The 17,459-nt window shown below is 36.4% G+C and overlaps 1 protein-coding gene across 1 annotated transcript in view; it reads left to right on the top strand.

Annotated features, from left to right (window-relative positions):
- The window catches only part of LOC125075046 (serine/threonine-protein kinase BRSK2), a 40,726-nt gene extending 24,825 nt beyond the window's left edge, over positions 1-15,901 (top strand). The window contains exons 6-24 of the mRNA XM_047686600.1: positions 1,055-1,171; positions 2,115-2,213; positions 2,463-2,662; positions 3,121-3,256; positions 3,347-3,420; positions 4,297-4,358; positions 5,278-5,340; positions 6,483-6,554; positions 7,270-7,368; positions 8,256-8,342; positions 9,849-9,953; positions 10,343-10,512; positions 11,164-11,268; positions 11,950-12,031; positions 13,429-13,560; positions 14,149-14,270; positions 14,660-14,719; positions 15,452-15,536; positions 15,615-15,901. Coding sequence (XP_047542556.1) covers positions 1,055-1,171; positions 2,115-2,213; positions 2,463-2,662; positions 3,121-3,256; positions 3,347-3,420; positions 4,297-4,358; positions 5,278-5,340; positions 6,483-6,554; positions 7,270-7,368; positions 8,256-8,342; positions 9,849-9,953; positions 10,343-10,512; positions 11,164-11,268; positions 11,950-12,031; positions 13,429-13,560; positions 14,149-14,270; positions 14,660-14,719; positions 15,452-15,536; positions 15,615-15,784 — 2,040 coding nt within the window. The 3' untranslated portion in view covers positions 15,785-15,901. The remainder of the gene's footprint in view (positions 1-1,054; positions 1,172-2,114; positions 2,214-2,462; positions 2,663-3,120; positions 3,257-3,346; positions 3,421-4,296; positions 4,359-5,277; positions 5,341-6,482; positions 6,555-7,269; positions 7,369-8,255; positions 8,343-9,848; positions 9,954-10,342; positions 10,513-11,163; positions 11,269-11,949; positions 12,032-13,428; positions 13,561-14,148; positions 14,271-14,659; positions 14,720-15,451; positions 15,537-15,614) is intronic.
- The last annotated feature ends 1,558 nt before the right edge of the window (positions 15,902-17,459 follow it).

The raw sequence follows: 17,459 nt of genomic DNA on the forward strand, positions 1-17,459 counted from the left end.
GTAATTGTTTTTTTTCCAAATATTGTGTATAATGTTTGGAATCAAATTAATAAAAAAAATGTGTTAGTGCAATTCACATACGGTAGAAGTGAATTTTAATAATAAAATTATTTATTTTTATTTATGGTTTTTTGTCTCTTTATCGTGACGTACCTCAAAGTTTCTAGAGAAATTTAATTTCAATATAATCCACATTTCTATCTAAAGCATTATTTGTTTCTATGTTTTATTTTCATAAGTAAGTATTAATTCTAAAACGTAAACACATGAAAATTTGATTAATAATCTAGAAATATACCAAAATGACTATAACTTTGTGGGTGAATACATGATCATATTGATCAACGACGTTACATAATACATGTATACCCTATTCCAACCATAATAGAAAAAAAAACTAAATAAACCAAATTTGACAAATTAACGCGATATCATTGGATGAAAGCTTGATTAATCTATCATATTCACTAATTGATGGATTTGCAAAAAATTACGAAACAGTTATCAGAATTTTAAAAATAAAATTGAAGTCGAATTAATGTGTAAATAAGTAGTTAAGTGTAATAGCGTTATATTATAAATAAAGATATATTAATCATAAACTCTTAGTAGTGCACAATATAGCTGAGTTATTAGCAAATCGCATAATATACATAAATCTAAGGTTTTTTTATCTTTTTTTCTACTTCCATTGGAATAGGCTATAAAATATACATATTGTATTGGAGTGGGAAAGTAATTATTATAGTAACACTTTCGTAAACCACGTTTCTTTTCAAGCAATGGAGAAAAAAATATTAATTCAAAATTTTCTTTATTTTTCTCAATAATTTATATATAAGGCTATTTAGTATAGAATTCGTTATTTATGACCATTTTATTTATTAAAGTACATCAAAATAATTTTCCTACCTTAATTAAACATCACGGAAAACGAAACGTTATTAAATTGATCCGTTTTAATCTGTATATTGTATTTTTTTTTTCATATATGTAAATAAATAACGAACACTTAGTTCGTTTATTGGAATTTAAATTATTATTTATTGTACAGGGAGAAAAATATGATGGAAGGCGTGCTGATGTGTGGTCCTGCGGTGTTATTCTTTATGCTCTCTTGGTGGGCGCCTTACCATTTGATGATGATAACTTACGACAATTACTCGAAAAGGTAATATTACTTGGTAATATATTTTAAATGTAGGACTTGTTAAGCAATATCTCTTGTAACTAATACATCGAAATGCATTCCTCCAAACTCTAATGCACAAAAGAAAAAATACAAAAAAAGTAAACAACCGAAAGATCGGTGGACAAATAATTAATATTAAAATTTGGATGAAGTTTTTGAATCTGATTGTTGCATCAAATATCTTTTCATACATTTTCTTACAATGTTGAACCGGTATGAATTTTTAAAAATAATTTATTTGGTTGCTATTAAAATAATATACAATTTATTTTTGCATAATTTACAAATTGTTTTAATGGCCGGCTTTAGAGCTTGTGTTGGGTATGTACCATACACTCATTAATTATGCTACACTCAAAGTTACTACAACATTGATTTATTGCTGGAGGTGGCCATGTACCATCAAGTGGCTCGATTGCACATCTGCCTATAAATAAATAATTTTAAAAAAAAGTGAAGGAAAAAAGGGAGCACCAGTGTTTGAACTCATCTGTGCTCAGGGCCAGATTAACCAAGTCAGCGCCTAGGCAATATATTTTCTACCATAACACATTTTTATAAATTATTTTGATGTCCCTTAAGCCTATAGCTAACCCAGCCCACTTACTTTGAATTGCACTTGAGTTGAATATTTGACGACCTACCCAGATGGACTTACACAAATGTAAATTTAACACAAATCCTGTAAGCAGTAGCTGACACTGCCTTATTTATAATCGAACCCTGCTTGGTTATAATCAATACAAGATGATTAGGATGACCAGGATATAAAAATGGATACTCATCTCGGGAATATATTCCCTTTACAGGAAGGAAATACAAATCCACTTGAGATAAACAACATAATGTCATTAACCCTCTCAGATAGAAGCAACATACAATACGAAATTTTTAATGATTGTATTAAAATAAAATATTTTAGGTGAAGCGAGGTGTCTTCCATGTGCCGCATTTTGTGCCTCCCGATTGCCAGCAGTTACTCAGGGGAATGATAGAAGTGAATCCTGAAAAGAGAATGACTGTAAGTTTTAAAATCAATCAATGTTTTGGTAGAATCTCCCGCAGATTCTTTTCATGACTTAGGTATTTCTTGATAAACAGAGAGTAAGTGAACTGCTTCTGTATAAAAAAAAATATAGATTAGAAAAAACATCAGAACTGGTGCTACTTCCTTTGATTACCTATCAATAAATAAGTGTAACACGTAATATTTGAATTAAATGTACAGCTAGCATAAAAAAATTATAAATATATACTTAATGAATTCCAGTTAGCGGACATAACCCGTCATCCATGGGTGACGGCTGGTGGTCGAGGGGAGTTAGAACAGGAACTTCCAATGATGGAGGTCGTTCAGACTAGAGTACTTCCATCAGCAGAAGCGATCGACCCTGACGTCCTGCAAGCCATATGCAGTCTCGGCTGTTTTAAACATAGAGATAAACTAATACAGGATCTTCTAAGTCCGCAGTGAGTTGTGTTTGTGATAAGTAACAATAATGACCTTTATTTTTGTAAAAAGTTTTGGGTTAGACGTTCCAATGACTACACTGGAATTTAATGGAATTTTTAAAGAAATCTCTATGGATACTCAGTTACTTTATACAGGAATTGATTCATTTTGCTTCTCATATATTGATTGTATCGCTTTATGTTATTTTTAAAATGATTCACAAAGTTAAGTAGCAGCTAGTGTATCATATTAAGTAATGTCTCCTGTGACTTAAATCTTTATGTATGATATGTCGATTATTGCCTAAGTTGCTACCAGAACTTCTAAATTAAATCGGTCCTAACTAGTCAAGCGGAGGGGTGTTGTGTTATAAATGAAGATACATCAATCAAAAACATATTTGTCGAGTACTCCACCTGCCATTGAAATGTAACGTAACACGTAACACCCAGTAAGCGTGTCGGTCGGCCCGCAGCCACAACACGGAGAAGGTGATCTACTTCCTGCTGCTGGAGCGCAAGCGGCGCCGGCCCGCGCGCGACGACGAGCCGCGCCCCGCCGCGCCCGCCGCGCCGCACGACCCGCCGCGCAAGCGCCTCGACACCTGCCGGGTACGTGCCACTCTGCGCACTCAGTCGACCTGGAACCTCCCCCCCATGGCGAAGACATTGCTTCTCAAACTTTCATATATGTACTTGCAGGTAAACGGTCAATCTGCGCATTTTGGTCAAATAAGCGAGGGATCTCCGATCACGCCGAGACGATCACAGTTCAGGTAAAAATATCATCAATCTTATCTTCAATTTCAATTACTTTATGATAACACACACACACAAATTGAATTTTATTCAATTAAAAAAATTCAAAAATTCATTTCTCTCGCTATAGTCAAACCTTGAGATAATACTATAAAAATAATTTATCTAAAACTGCTACATTATACATTGGCCAAACAACTTAAAAAAGAAGCCCTCCATTACCCACCAAAATTGTGATATCTGTACCAGAGTAATAATTATATGGCAATGTTTTAGTATATAAAGTATTAAGATAACATTCTTATATACCTATTTGTATATCATTCATAATACAATTCTATTCCATCTGTTACCAGTAACTATAGGCCAAAATTGGTTACTATTCAAGCCATTAGACGTCTCCACAGTTCCCAAGGTGACACTTGACATAATTTGGAACAGGTCAAAATTATAGATATTCACATGCTTAAATAAAAATAAAAATTTTAAAGTAAGTTTATGCAAAAAATGTATGCATATCATACAAATAAATCTAAGTCTAATAGACCGTTTCTTCCTTATTTATTAAGGGTTGAAATTTGTTAAGAACCAATCAAGGCAGAGGGTTAATTAATTAAAGAATGATATGTATATTGTAACATTTAATATAATAAGTATTATGTTGTTTATTATTAATAATTTTAAATTATATTTATACAATATAATAAATACTTTTGTTAAAACTATAACTAGGATACATAACACGTAACACAAACATTTGTTTCGTCTTAATTATATATATTACTTACAACATTATGGATCTGAATCGAACCTGTGACCTAATATTTTAAATCATATACACACAAGTAGTGGTATTAAAATGTACGCAATGAGAGCAGGTTTGGTCGTAGTAGGTCCGCGTCGGGGCGCCGCAGTGAGGGGCGAAGCTCTCCGCAGTTGTCGGCCAGCCCGCCGGGTTAGTACCATACATCTATTTATCACACAAACCATTAACAGCCTTTAAATTTCCCACTTCTGGGCTGAGGCCTCCTCTCCCTTTGAGGGGAAGGTTCCTTTGAACATCTATGTACAATACATAAACATATGTTTTTTTCTCAGAACATACATCATTAGCTCCAACGAACTCTAAAAATAATAATGATACAAGTTTATTAAACAGAAATTTCAACGTATAAGCTAAACTTTTTACATAAATAAAATACTAACAGAAATTTTCACTAATACTGCCGCTAAAACGTACGATCAGATAACAATACTATTTTCAATGGCAGGAGTAGTAAAGATACACAAACCTTAGATAGTGCACTACAAAGACTTCTTGATAAACAAATCTTGTTTGTAATACAAAACTTACCTACTTGAAACAATTTTAATTTTACTCTAAAAGTTCCAATGACAGTTTCGCTGATATTTAAAACGCCATTTTTTCTCGATTTAATAATGACGTCATAGATTGTCTATACTCGATTCCAATCATAATGGGAATAAAGTCAAACAAACAACATTTGACAGCAAATTGACGCGATATCATTGGTCGAGAGCTTGATTAATCTATGATATTCACTATGGATTTGTGAAAAAATGGCTTTTTGAACGTCGATGAAATTGTTGTCGGAATTTTGGATGTAAAATTAAAGTGGAAATAAGTAACAAAGTGTAATAGTGTTGTATTATAAATAAATATATATTAACCATAAACTCTTTGTAGTGGACAATATAGCTGAGTTATTAACAAATCGCATGAAATACGTAAATCTAAGGTTTGTTTATCGTTTTCCAATTCAAAGTCAAACTTTTTTTTTCTTAACCCCTCCTGCCATCAGAATACAGGCTACAGGTCCGACTTTATACAATAAATATTTCTTATCGTTTAGGTCATACTCCACATCGTGTGTCTTCGCTGGGTGGCACTCCGGCTACCCCTGGATCACCACTAGGTAAATAATGCAATAATAAGGTGAAAGTCAGTTAATAATCCCACTGTTGGGCTGGATTAGTGCCTTAGTCGTATCTATAATTTATATCATACTTGGGATTATATTGTGAGGATACCTGGAAGTCTCGTGAGGAACTAGTGGGTTATTAAATAAATTGTTGTTGTAATGGCATTTAAATAAAATTACAAATAAAACTATTAATAATCTATACTAATATTATAAAAGCGAGAATAACTTTTTATTATGATATCCTGATGGTAAGTGGTCACCACCGCCCATAGACAATGGCGTTGTAAGAAATATTAACCTTTCCTTACATCACCATTGTGCCACCACCGTGGGAACTAAGATGTTACGTCCATTGTGCCTGTAGTTACACTGGCTCACTCACCCTTCAAACCGGAACACAACAATACTGAGTACTGCTGTTTGGCGGTTGAATATCTGATGAGTGGGTAACCAAGTAGACGTTAACTCTGTCTGTCTGTTTGTCTCTTTCACGGCTAAACAACTGAACGGAATTTGATGAAATTTGGTGTGAAGAAAGTTTATACCACGAGGATGGACTTAGGCCCCTTTTTACCTAACACCTGACGATCAACCCCCCTTAAACTATTGTTCTTATATATGACTCAAAGTTTTAAAAGAAATTTAAAAAAAGAATCACTTTAAAAAATGATAAATAAATATATTTTATAAATATAAATGAGTGGATCTTGTTTTGTTTGAGACTTTAAAACTGTTTGGTCAATTTTATATATATGTTTGTATATTAAATATGTCATTCATCGAAACTTGCCGCTATATGTCGCTGTAGCGCTTAACCTCATATATAAAATCTATGAATTTTATATGCATTTGATTTAATATAATTTTGTTATTCTGTTTTATTTGACCACGACGACCTCCTTGGTCGAGTAGTGTGTACACCGGTTTTCATGTGTACGCCACTCCGAGGTCCCGGGTTTGATTCCCGGCCGAGTCGAAGTAGAAAAAGTTCATTAGTTTTCTACGTTGTCTTGGGTCTTGGTGTTTGTGGTACCGTCGTTACTTCTGATTTCTTTAGTTACTTACTACATTGGGATCAGAGTAATGTATGTGATGTTGTCCAATATTTATTTATTTATTTATTTTATTTTCAGCGTCGCCGTCTGTTCGTGAACATCACCATCAGAGGGCGAACTCCACCGGACCAACTATTAGTCTAAATATTAGTAAGTTTAAATTTAAAATATACATACATTTATAAATATAATATTATATATATGTCGGAGGAGCAGAACGCCGAACAGTTGGGTTCGGGGATTCATCCGACATTTGGAAGGCTATGTGGGCGTGCAATGGAGATATTCACAAAATAAAACGTATTTAATATCGTCTAATCATTGTATTCATTGATTCAATAATCGTACACCACAATAATATCAAAGGATTACAATAATTCATCTCTATTAAAAGCAAATGGGTTTGCAAGCAACTATCGCCTTCGAATCGCCTGTCAAAACATAACGTTGTCATGACACTTACAACTCCATTCGGGGTGACGCGCTCTTAAAAGTAAATCAGCCATCAAACATTATTGCCAACTACTGGATTCATTAATTATCCAAATCAACAACCAAAGTAACCACGCTCCGATATATATATATATATATATATTTAAATTTGACGCCTTCCATAGGATCGGACTGAGGGAATACAGTGTGCATTTGTGTTAAGGCATACACTTAAGCACCTCAAGAACTAATATTATAAATGTGATCGTGATTTTGTTTGTTTGGAAATCATAACTTTTCTACTTAACCGATATAAGAGATTTTAAATAAACATTTTGAGTAGTAGAGACGCCGCACACGTGAACCTCTAAGCGGTATTAGTATAGAAATGTTTCAGCATTTTTTTTTTTAATATTATGTTCTTTAACCACAGGTGGAGAGCCAGGTGAAGCAGTAATAATAATTAATGAATCGCCAATGATGGGGTCGTCTGTGGCCGTCCGGCCTCACAGCCCCTCGCAATCACATAGAGGTTATTTCATATTTGTGTTATGAAGCAGTTGATTGATTGAGACAGCCGAGATGGCCCAGTGGTTAGAACGCGTGCATGTGCTTAATTTGTGCTCGGCGGTGAAGGAAAACATCGTGAGGAAACCTGCATGTGTCTAATTTCAACGAAATCCTGCCACATGTGTATTCCACCTCATTGGAGCAGCGTGTTGGAATATGCTCCAAACCTTCTCCTCGAAGGGAGAGGAGGCCTTAGCCCAGCAGTGGGAAATTTACAAGTTGCTAATGTAATGTAATTGATTCCAATCGAAAAGGGATTAATTATAAAGAAACATTAGTTTTTACATATTCCATGTGATTTGCTAATCAACTACGATTAGTCTATATATATACAATAATATATATTTTATGGCCTCGGTAGGTGGATGGGCAAATGTGCCGCCTGATGATAAGTTGTCACCGATACGATACGAGGATATCCAGGGCGCCACCGACCTTGGGAACTGAAATGTCACGTCCCTTGTGGGTCTAGTTACACTGGCTCATTTCGAACCGGACCTCAGTAGTACTAACTACTGCTTTGCGGTAGAATATTTATGATTGTGGTACCTACCCAGACCCAACAAGTATCTTTACGTGTACTACAAGACTATTTCACTTAACTCTTCATATCTACTTTAATTTAAATTCCAAAGTTCCGATAGCAATTTCGTCGACATTTGATATCGATTTTTTACGAACATGATATATCTGTTTTGAAATAAGCTGTTCTGTCAGATAGCCCATTTATTGAGCAAGACAAATAATCGAGTATTATATAGCATCACTTCCACGACCAATGGGGGGGGGGGGGGAGTGTAATAAATGTATAAAAATATGTTTACATATAATATAAATTGTTTTTTACAGTTCGAGAGAGGTCATCACTCCCAGGGCCCGGGGCGACCCAGGCTCCAGTTCAGACGTCTCTATTCCCTAATTTGGGCACTATACCATGTGAGAATTTTTATTTCTGTCTATGCCAGAAAGCTGATGGTACGTGGTCACTGCCAAGGGTCACCGTCATGTAATGAATATTATTCATTTCCTCCATGATCTTGGTCATATTTGGTGTGACGTTTTTCTTGCGTCTGTCTTAATTGATAAATTATATCTTTACCAAAACTATATTCCACGTAATATCTCATAATACAATACCATACTACGCAATGATAACTTTCGGTAGTGATAAATTAAATTTATGAAATTTGAAAAAATTTAAAATATATAATATACTTAAATATTTTGATTTTCAGTCGTAAAAGCGCATTATTATTTTATTATATTAATAAAACAAATTTATAGTCTGTATATCACGTGTCCTAAAACACGAGCCGCCATGGTGTGACGTCATATAGGCAAAAACTGTCCTTTCAGTATCCGGTACTTTGATAAACAACTTTTCTAGAGTTTTAATGCTAGTATCAAAGTCAAAGTCAAAGTCAAAAATCTTTATTCAATATAGAAGTGTTTGCACTTGCTTATTGATTGTCAAAAATCTACCACCGGTTCGGAATTTAGCACCTCGGACCTGAGAAGAACCGGCGAAAGAAACTCAGCGGGATATATTTTTTTTCATTTTTTTTTTAACCATTTTCCATGTAGGTACAATGATAAGTATATTTTAGTTGTTTGAAACAGCCTGGAGGCGATCATTTCATTCCCAAGGTGTGCAGTCAACTAAAAAGTCATTAGTGTTGTAATATCCTTTAGCACACAAACGCTCTTTAACTACTCTTTTGAATTTTATAATTGAATAATTTTGAACGTTTTCTGGGATCCTGTTGTAAAAACGTATACATTGTCCCAAAAAAGAGTTACTAACCCTGTGTAATCGGGTACTTGGAGTAACAAGTTTATTCTTGTTCCTAGTGTTAATAGAATGTACGTCACAATTTCTGGGAAAATCATTTATGTTTTTGCGTACATACATATACATACATAGTATAACTAATATATAGCTATTTGGACATTATACACCAACAATAGCGATTGTGATTCATTATTTTCCCCAAAAAACACCAAATATCTATAGCTGAATTAGTGTCAGTCGTACACAACATTTTTATTTTTTATCAATATTACGTCATCATAATGACTGACAGCGTTTTTGCGGGACTTAAAAAAGGTTTAAAATTTAATTTTATGGCAAGGAAACGTGTTTATTTTGCCGAAATATATTTGTTGTGGCTCTTTATTAGCCATGGATAATCAACATTTTGAAGTACTTTTTCAAACTTAGTAGAATATGACCTTTTATGACGAAGAACCGAAGACATATTATATGTTGTAGAGCACAGTACCGTGGAGTACAGAACATTATCTTTAGTACCGTAATGTATAGTACCGTGCAGTACGCACTGTGACGTGCAGCGTATGTCGCTGTACCATAGAGCTGTGTCGTGGGCCACAGGCCACAAACTGTGGTCCAGGACCCAGCTCAGAACAGTCTGGTGTGCGCAGCGTCGGCGGCGGGCGGGGCGGCGGCGGCGCCCTGGCGCGCCCGGCTGGCCACCATCAAGAACTCGTTCCTGGGCTCGCCGAGGTTCCACCGGAGGAAAATGCAGAGTGAGTCGAATGGACTATCTTTTACAATCGAATACTAAACGTCAACAAAATTACTTAAAACTGTGCTTATTAAAAGAGCATGTTCATTATCCATTGAGACGGCAATATGTACAGACTAGAGAGAGATCAGTCGCATACTAACGGCTGTCCGAGGCACGGTAGGGTAACTTCTATCAGGTTCCAGGATGCTACTAATAACTCCGAAGCACAAGAGTGTACATACTTCCAACTTCCAATTGAGAATTTTTCGACGGAAAAACTCAATAACTTTATCGGGCCGACCTGGATATTGAACCCAATACCTCGGGATGTACTTATATCTAGCCACTAGACCAGTGTTCCCAATATACTTTATAATAAATGCTAAACGAAACAACATCAAATTCCAGCATCGTCCGAAGAAGTGCACCTCACGCCGGAATCGTCCCCCGAGCTAACCAAACGCTCCTGGTTCGGCTCCCTGTTGCTGTCAGCCGATAAAGAGGAAACATTCACGGCTCTTGTCAAAGGGAAACCCTTGGCAACCGTCAAGGCGGATTTGATACACGCTTTTTTAAGTGTAAGTATGTTGTCTAAACTAGAACTAAAAATATCTTTGGTTAGGAGTGGAAATAAATCAACAAATTTGACCTTGAATTGACATAATTGATTTATTTTCTTAATGAAGTATGATTTAAAAAAAAATTTGAACGTCTGTTAAGTTTATATATTAACTAGCGACCCGCCCCGGCTTGGCACGGGTGCAATGCTGCCAATAAATATACTACAGAAGGTTTTAGAATGTTCACAGGTTTTCAGTCGTTAGACAATACAAACCGCTATGTCTCTGCGTTTTAAATCTGTAATATCTTGGAATTTGACTACATGTGATAGCTATCACATCTTTATACTTTACATAGTATAACATAAAGAATCTTATCATTGGATTTGTAATTTGTCGGATTACAATATACTCTTTTGTGAAAAATTCCGTACTATTGGGGGTCTTACTCTCCGACAATTTCGATAGTCCGACACTGCCCTGAAAAACGTTTATCGGACCAGGGTCCACTGTAGTAAAGCAAAGTTATTAGAAAATCAATGTATACAATGTTAATTTTGAGTTTTAAACTAGATTTTTACAGAATCTGTTCATCGTGTACTGTTAACAAAATAAGAAAAAAAAGTAAAAAATTAGATGTTTGATTCGCTTGTCTATGATGCATTTCAGATAGCGGAGCTCTCGCACAGCGTGCTCAGTCCGATGTCGTTTCGAGTTGAATACAAGCGCGGCTCGAACGCTCCGGCGATGTTCCAGAGGCACGTGCGATTTCAGGTAAGATTGTTTATACTTTTGGTTTGTTTTTTGACGTTATAAGAATGTGTTGGAATTATGGTGCTCGAGGGCTGATTTGTGAGATTAGATTCAAACTATCTCCTTAATTGAAGAGGAGGTCTTTGCACAATAGTGTGACTGTTCTGAGGTGTTACTGTCCCCCTCTTTAAATTTGCTTTGTGCAAGCCCGTCTGGGTGGATACCGCCCACTCATCAGGTATTCTGTCGTCGAACAGCAATACTTGGTATTGTTGCGTTCCGATTTGAAGAGTGAGAGAGCCAGTGTAACTAGGCACAAGGGACATAACATTTTAGTTCCCAATGTCGGTGGCGCATTGACGATGTAAGGAATGGTTAATATTTCTGACAGAGCCAATGCCTCCAGGCGGTGGTGACCACTTAACATCAGGTGGTCCATTTGCCGGACTGCCTATCTATTACATAAAAAAAGAAAATCTTAGCTTATTTCATTATGAAGCTCCGATGCAGGTTTAGTGGATAGCAAGTGGCAGAATTTCATCCGATACAGGAAGGTTTCCATACGTCTTCCTTCATAGTGGCATAAAGTTAAATGAAAACGAAATAGACGCAGTCTTCAAGTGTCACTAATCATGAATAGAAGTTTAAATAAAGATAGATGTGTAAGATAATCTTTGTAAACATGATCCGTATACTTTCCAGGTCGATATATCAACAATAACCAAAGCTCCCGGTGAAAATGGAAAGGAGTATTTATATGCAATAACATTTACGTTGCTGTCTGGTGAGTTTTTAAATGTTAAATATATTAAAATATTGTTTGGATAAATATTTTTCTGGATAGCGCTATCGTTTAATTGGCTCTATATATGTATAAGACAATTTAGATTGATTTGATTTGTTTTTATTATTACTACAAGTTAAGATTTTTAAAACAAATGTTGGAGATTTTCGAACCGTAAAGAAGGTAATAAATTTGATAGGGTTTCGACTTAATAGCGTTTAAGTGAAGAGACATAGAAAATTATCATTAGTTAGTTATTATTTCTGAAAAATTGACGGATCAGGAAAAAAGTATTATGAAGTGTTCAATCAGTAAATAGAACCTTGATTATACGATGCAAGTGCCAACCACGGCGGTCACATGACCTAAACCATATTCAAATACTAATGCAATAACATCAATTTAATTTTTATCGAAATCATTTCATTTGTGTATTTTCGATTAATAGCTCTCCACCTCTAAAAAAACCTCCTTTCGTATTTAACGTATGTAAACAATGTTATCGTACTATACATACTGACTAATTAAAACATATAAACGAATGTTATCAGCAAACCTACCATTTCTTGTTTATCACCTACCCGAAATGGCAAGTCATTTATATAAGTGAGAAAAAGAAATGGACAAAGAATTGATGGGATCCACAATTATTACAGAAGGTCTCTTACGATTGTTGTTAAGTGTTGATATTCGTGCAGAAAATACGTATAAATTAGTTTTAAAAGAATATTAATGACAGTGAAATTAAATGAATATCAACTTCGTTTCATAAAACTTTCAGCGAACAGAAGTCATACGTTACATAGCAAGTTGGATCATTTTCTCAAATAATTTAGGGTCGTTAAAAATATGACCATATGAAATGACCAGGCTTATGTTGAATTACATTGAAACATAACTTTTATACATCGATAAGTCTTGTACATATTCCACTGTCTGTTTGTCTGTTGTCAAAGTATTTCAAATAATTGAACGTCTCCTTGGTCTCGTGGCTAAGTATGCCTAAACCCAGGTCGGGCCGAGAAGAAAATATTGATTCTTTCTGTCGAAAAAATCTACTGACAGTAAAAAGGGTAACGTGTACACTAACGGCGTTGTTTGTCAATCTAATCTCTTTCCGTCGTGTCAGATTATGAGAAAGGGAATATATATATATATATATTATAGGGAGTGCACTTGCGTTTGTGTACATACTTATGCACTTTAATATATGTTCTGCACAGTTGACTGAACCCCTTTGGGAATGATTTGGCTGATGAATTCGGTCAGGGCGACATCATATTATCTAGTCCGAAATAACTATCCACTAGTTGGTGTTACAGTCTGTCTAATTATATATCATCCTAACCCGTCACGCGTAATATGTACAACATTAAACACAAGTTTCTGTTTTGTAGGCAACATCCGTCGCTTCCGGCGCGTGTGCGAGGTCGTGCAGGCGGCCGTGTGTCGCGCGCCCGGCGCCGCCAGACTCGCGCCGCCGCACCCGCCCGACCCGCGCCCCTCCCGCCGCGCGCTGGCGCCGCACGGTAACGTACCCGCGCCCCGCACGCACACACACGCACCACACGCACCCGCCCGACCCGCGCCCCTCCCGCCGCGCGCTGGCGCCGCACGGTAACGTACCCGCGCCCCGCACGCACACACACGCACCACACGCACCCGCCCGACCCGCGCCCCTCCCGCCGCGCGCTGGCGCCGCACGGTAACGTACCCGCGCCCCGCACGCACACACACGCACCACACGCACCCGCCCGACCCGCGCCCCTCCCGCCGCGCGCTGGCGCCGCACGGTAACGTACCCGCGCCCCGCACGCACACACACGCACCACACGCACCCGCCCGACCCGCGCCCCTCCCGCCGCGCGCTGGCGCCGCACGGTAACGTACCCGCGCCCCGCACGCACACACACGCACCACACGCACCCGCCCGACCCGCGCCCCTCCCGCCATACAGTTTGAGACGCGTGGCTGTGTCGCATAGTAACACACATGTACTCACACAATATATAATCACACATACACAAAACATGAAACCAACAACCCTCAACCGTCGTCTCGTGCGCTATACACATTGTCGGCGCATACAATTACAATGTCGACCAATCTCCCAGCAGCCGCGGAGATTCCGGACAGTCCCGAGACGCCGCACCAGCAGTCCGACCACGACAGCGACTCGTCGGTGTTCGACGCCGTCAAGAGTCCGACGAGCCACACTTCCATCGACCAATTAGATCAGGTCAGCATTCTCATAATGAACTACTAGCAAAACACAGGTGGATAAAAAAATAATCATAAATTTTTCTTTCGAGACGGGCATTAGGGTCAATCATCAAAGAAGTCTTTATGCAAAAGGCAGTTGCCTGAGTATTATTATTGAAGTTATCGTCCAACAATTGCCGACAATTCCGATACGGTCAATATTTTAAACAGCCAAGTACCCACTTCCGAGCTTTCAAATTCCGACGTTTAAATTTGTGTATTCATTTAGATTTCAAAATGAATACACAGATTCTTAATAAAACCTTTACTGTAACACAAACATTATTTTAGATCATTATGATGATACTGTACTTATAAATAGGTTAATTAAGAAGAGTTTTTAAGCTGGCTTCGTTTATGTTCCAGAACGGTAGCCACGCTTTAGGTTCCAGTTCGTCTGTAACCAGCGGTTCCAGTGGATATAAAGTAAGTAATAACTTGATAAAAAGTATCTTTGAATATATTCTTCCTTGAACAATAGTCTCTGGTCCAAATCCCATTTTTTTATTAAATACTAATGATTATTACATTTGTTTAAATATTTTCTCATATATAGCTGGTCAAGTTTATATGCTTATATATAATAATGCTAGCTTAGTTGGTAACTGAGCTTAAGGAAGTAACTAGCCTATAGATATTTCGTTTCTGACCTTCGAACTAATATAGGGTCAGCAAAACAGAACGCTTTAGTAGTTAAATCCAATATTTATTTCTATTGTAAGCCTCTATAATACATACAAGCTCTACATACATTTTATGTAGTAAAAACTTATTCCTTTTTTAATCTGCTGGTAATTGAATTGAGCCAAATATCCACCATCGGTTTTGATCAGTGAATTTATGATTCTACTGTTAACAAAAAAAAAAAAAAACTTGTATTCCAGCGTTAAGTTTGACGATTTTTAAGTAATGATTAATAGACATTTTTTTTTTAGTTATATTAAAATAAATGTGGTTAATGGTCTTATTGATTCTATCTGTTGAAATAAATTCAATATAATAATAGGACAAAAACCCAGTTCATTTTATCTATATATAAAAGGTGCTTTAAATAATTTATAATCGGGATATTGGGAGTATAAAAGTATAAAAGCATTAGTCACGGTGTAATCGCAAGTGGACAACACAATACGCATACAATCAGTCTTGGGATTGCAGCAAGGCGTGCGCGGCCGGCGCGCCGCAGACCCAGCCTCCGCCTCCCTCGACCACGAGATCATGAGCTGCGGCAGGGACCTGCCCGGTGAGAGCACGCACGATGTACATCGACTTCCCTCGATCAGTGAAATATTGTCTGATCTCATTTATCTTCTCGGGACAGGTACTCATACGAAGCGGTCGTCGTCCGAGTGCCGGGACGCGACTTCCTCCCCCCGCCGAGGACTCGAATCCCGGGAGAGTTCGATCAAAGACGAGCTCCGGAGAAATAACTCGCTCAGGGAGTCCCGCCGGGACTTCTCCCGGGATCCCCCCACTACATCCATCGCGTGAGATTTTGGATTTTGAGGGGTTAAAGCGTCTTTGTAGTGTTGAAGGTTGTCCAAGGGTGCTGAATCAGTGTAACTTACTTTAAAAAATCTTCGATAGATTTTTTCTTAATAGAGATCGATTCAATAAAAAATTCAATATTTTATAAACAGTAGCTGAAATGGTTACTAAATAAATAGAAAAATAATTTTAAAAAATATATGAAATAATTTCCGCACCTTAGCAAAGAAATTCAAATAATGAAATCATCATTATTATCATAATAACGCATAACTGATAATTAAATTTCTTTACAAAAAAAAAAGTTTCCTAATAACTGCCACAATTCGTCCTATTTCAATAAACAGATATATCCATCCTTTAATGAAATAGCTTTAGCATAAAACCAAGTATTTAGCTCACAAACAATAAAAAAAGTGACTCGATTCCAAATAAAAGAACATCCTGTATATCTTCGATTCATTTACAAACGGGAAAACCTTTAACACAAAAAACGACGCATTTAGTAAAATGTTTTTTATATAATACCAGTATATAAGTAAGCTTATATTTATGTGTTTGGAAAGAAATACATACTGAAACCGGCCATATATTAAAAAAAAAAAAGTATTTAAAAAGCATGAACTGATTTACGCTATTTTAATTAGGGGCCTCAAATTAATGCAGTATTTTTGCAATTTATCAATGTATTTAAGAATAACCCGCGTCCTACTGCCGTTAAGTTAGCTTATGTAATAGTTTGTAAGTGAATAGTTTGCACTTTAGCTGAAAAACGAGTGCAACCGACGTACACGAGTATTGCCACATTAAAGAAATATATCAAAAAAAAAAAGTTACAAATTAGTCCTCCTTTTTAAATGAAATCCAAAATCGTCTATGGATTGCGTTTTCGATATTAAACTAATTGTGATGTGCTGAACGCAGTTTAAATATGTATCCAGTGGAAATGTTATTTTTTAAATTTTGAGTCATAAACGACTTTGCTGTTGAACGTTCGGAGCGGTAGTGAAAGTATTTTGTATATATATAAAAGTCAAATTGGATATGCATGCGTTTATTTCGACACGTTCGAAATTTGAAATATCAACTAGTCGTCTGAGCCAATTAGATCTAGTCAAGTCAATGTCCAAATCACATAGTTTTTCAATTGTATACACAGTTTCAATGATATAGTCATTTGAATGTAATAATAATAGTCAACTATTTGTTTTAAGGTCGTCGAGGATTAAATTAACTGTGCGGGTTAACGATATACAATTTAGTGTAATTTATGGAAATTGTATAGAACGAACACAGGCTATTAAGTACCTTATGTCTGTCGCTGTAAGGGTTATTATTAATCGCCTATGTTTTTGTTGTTGATGCGTTTTTGTTTTGTATTCTTATTTAACACGACAATTTGTAATGTACTGTGCGTTAAAGCGTTTCAGTGTTTCTTCTGTCTTACTAAAATTTTTAAGCGAAATTTTAGTATTGGTCACAGGAACAATAAATTTAAGTTAATCATAAATCATTAAATTTCATAAATTTAAAGCGGTTTTAACTGTGAAGCGAAGTTACTTATATAATAATTTTATATGCTGAAGTATTGTTGGAAGCCTATTGTCTTGTATGAGTTCTATGTATTTTGGCTTAGAAATATTTCATTAAATTATTACGTATAAACATCTCGCATTTA

The sequence above is a fragment of the Vanessa atalanta genome, chromosome 29 (assembly GCF_905147765.1).
Source record: "Vanessa atalanta chromosome 29, ilVanAtal1.2, whole genome shotgun sequence".
Taxonomy (NCBI): Eukaryota; Metazoa; Arthropoda; class Insecta; order Lepidoptera; family Nymphalidae; genus Vanessa; species Vanessa atalanta.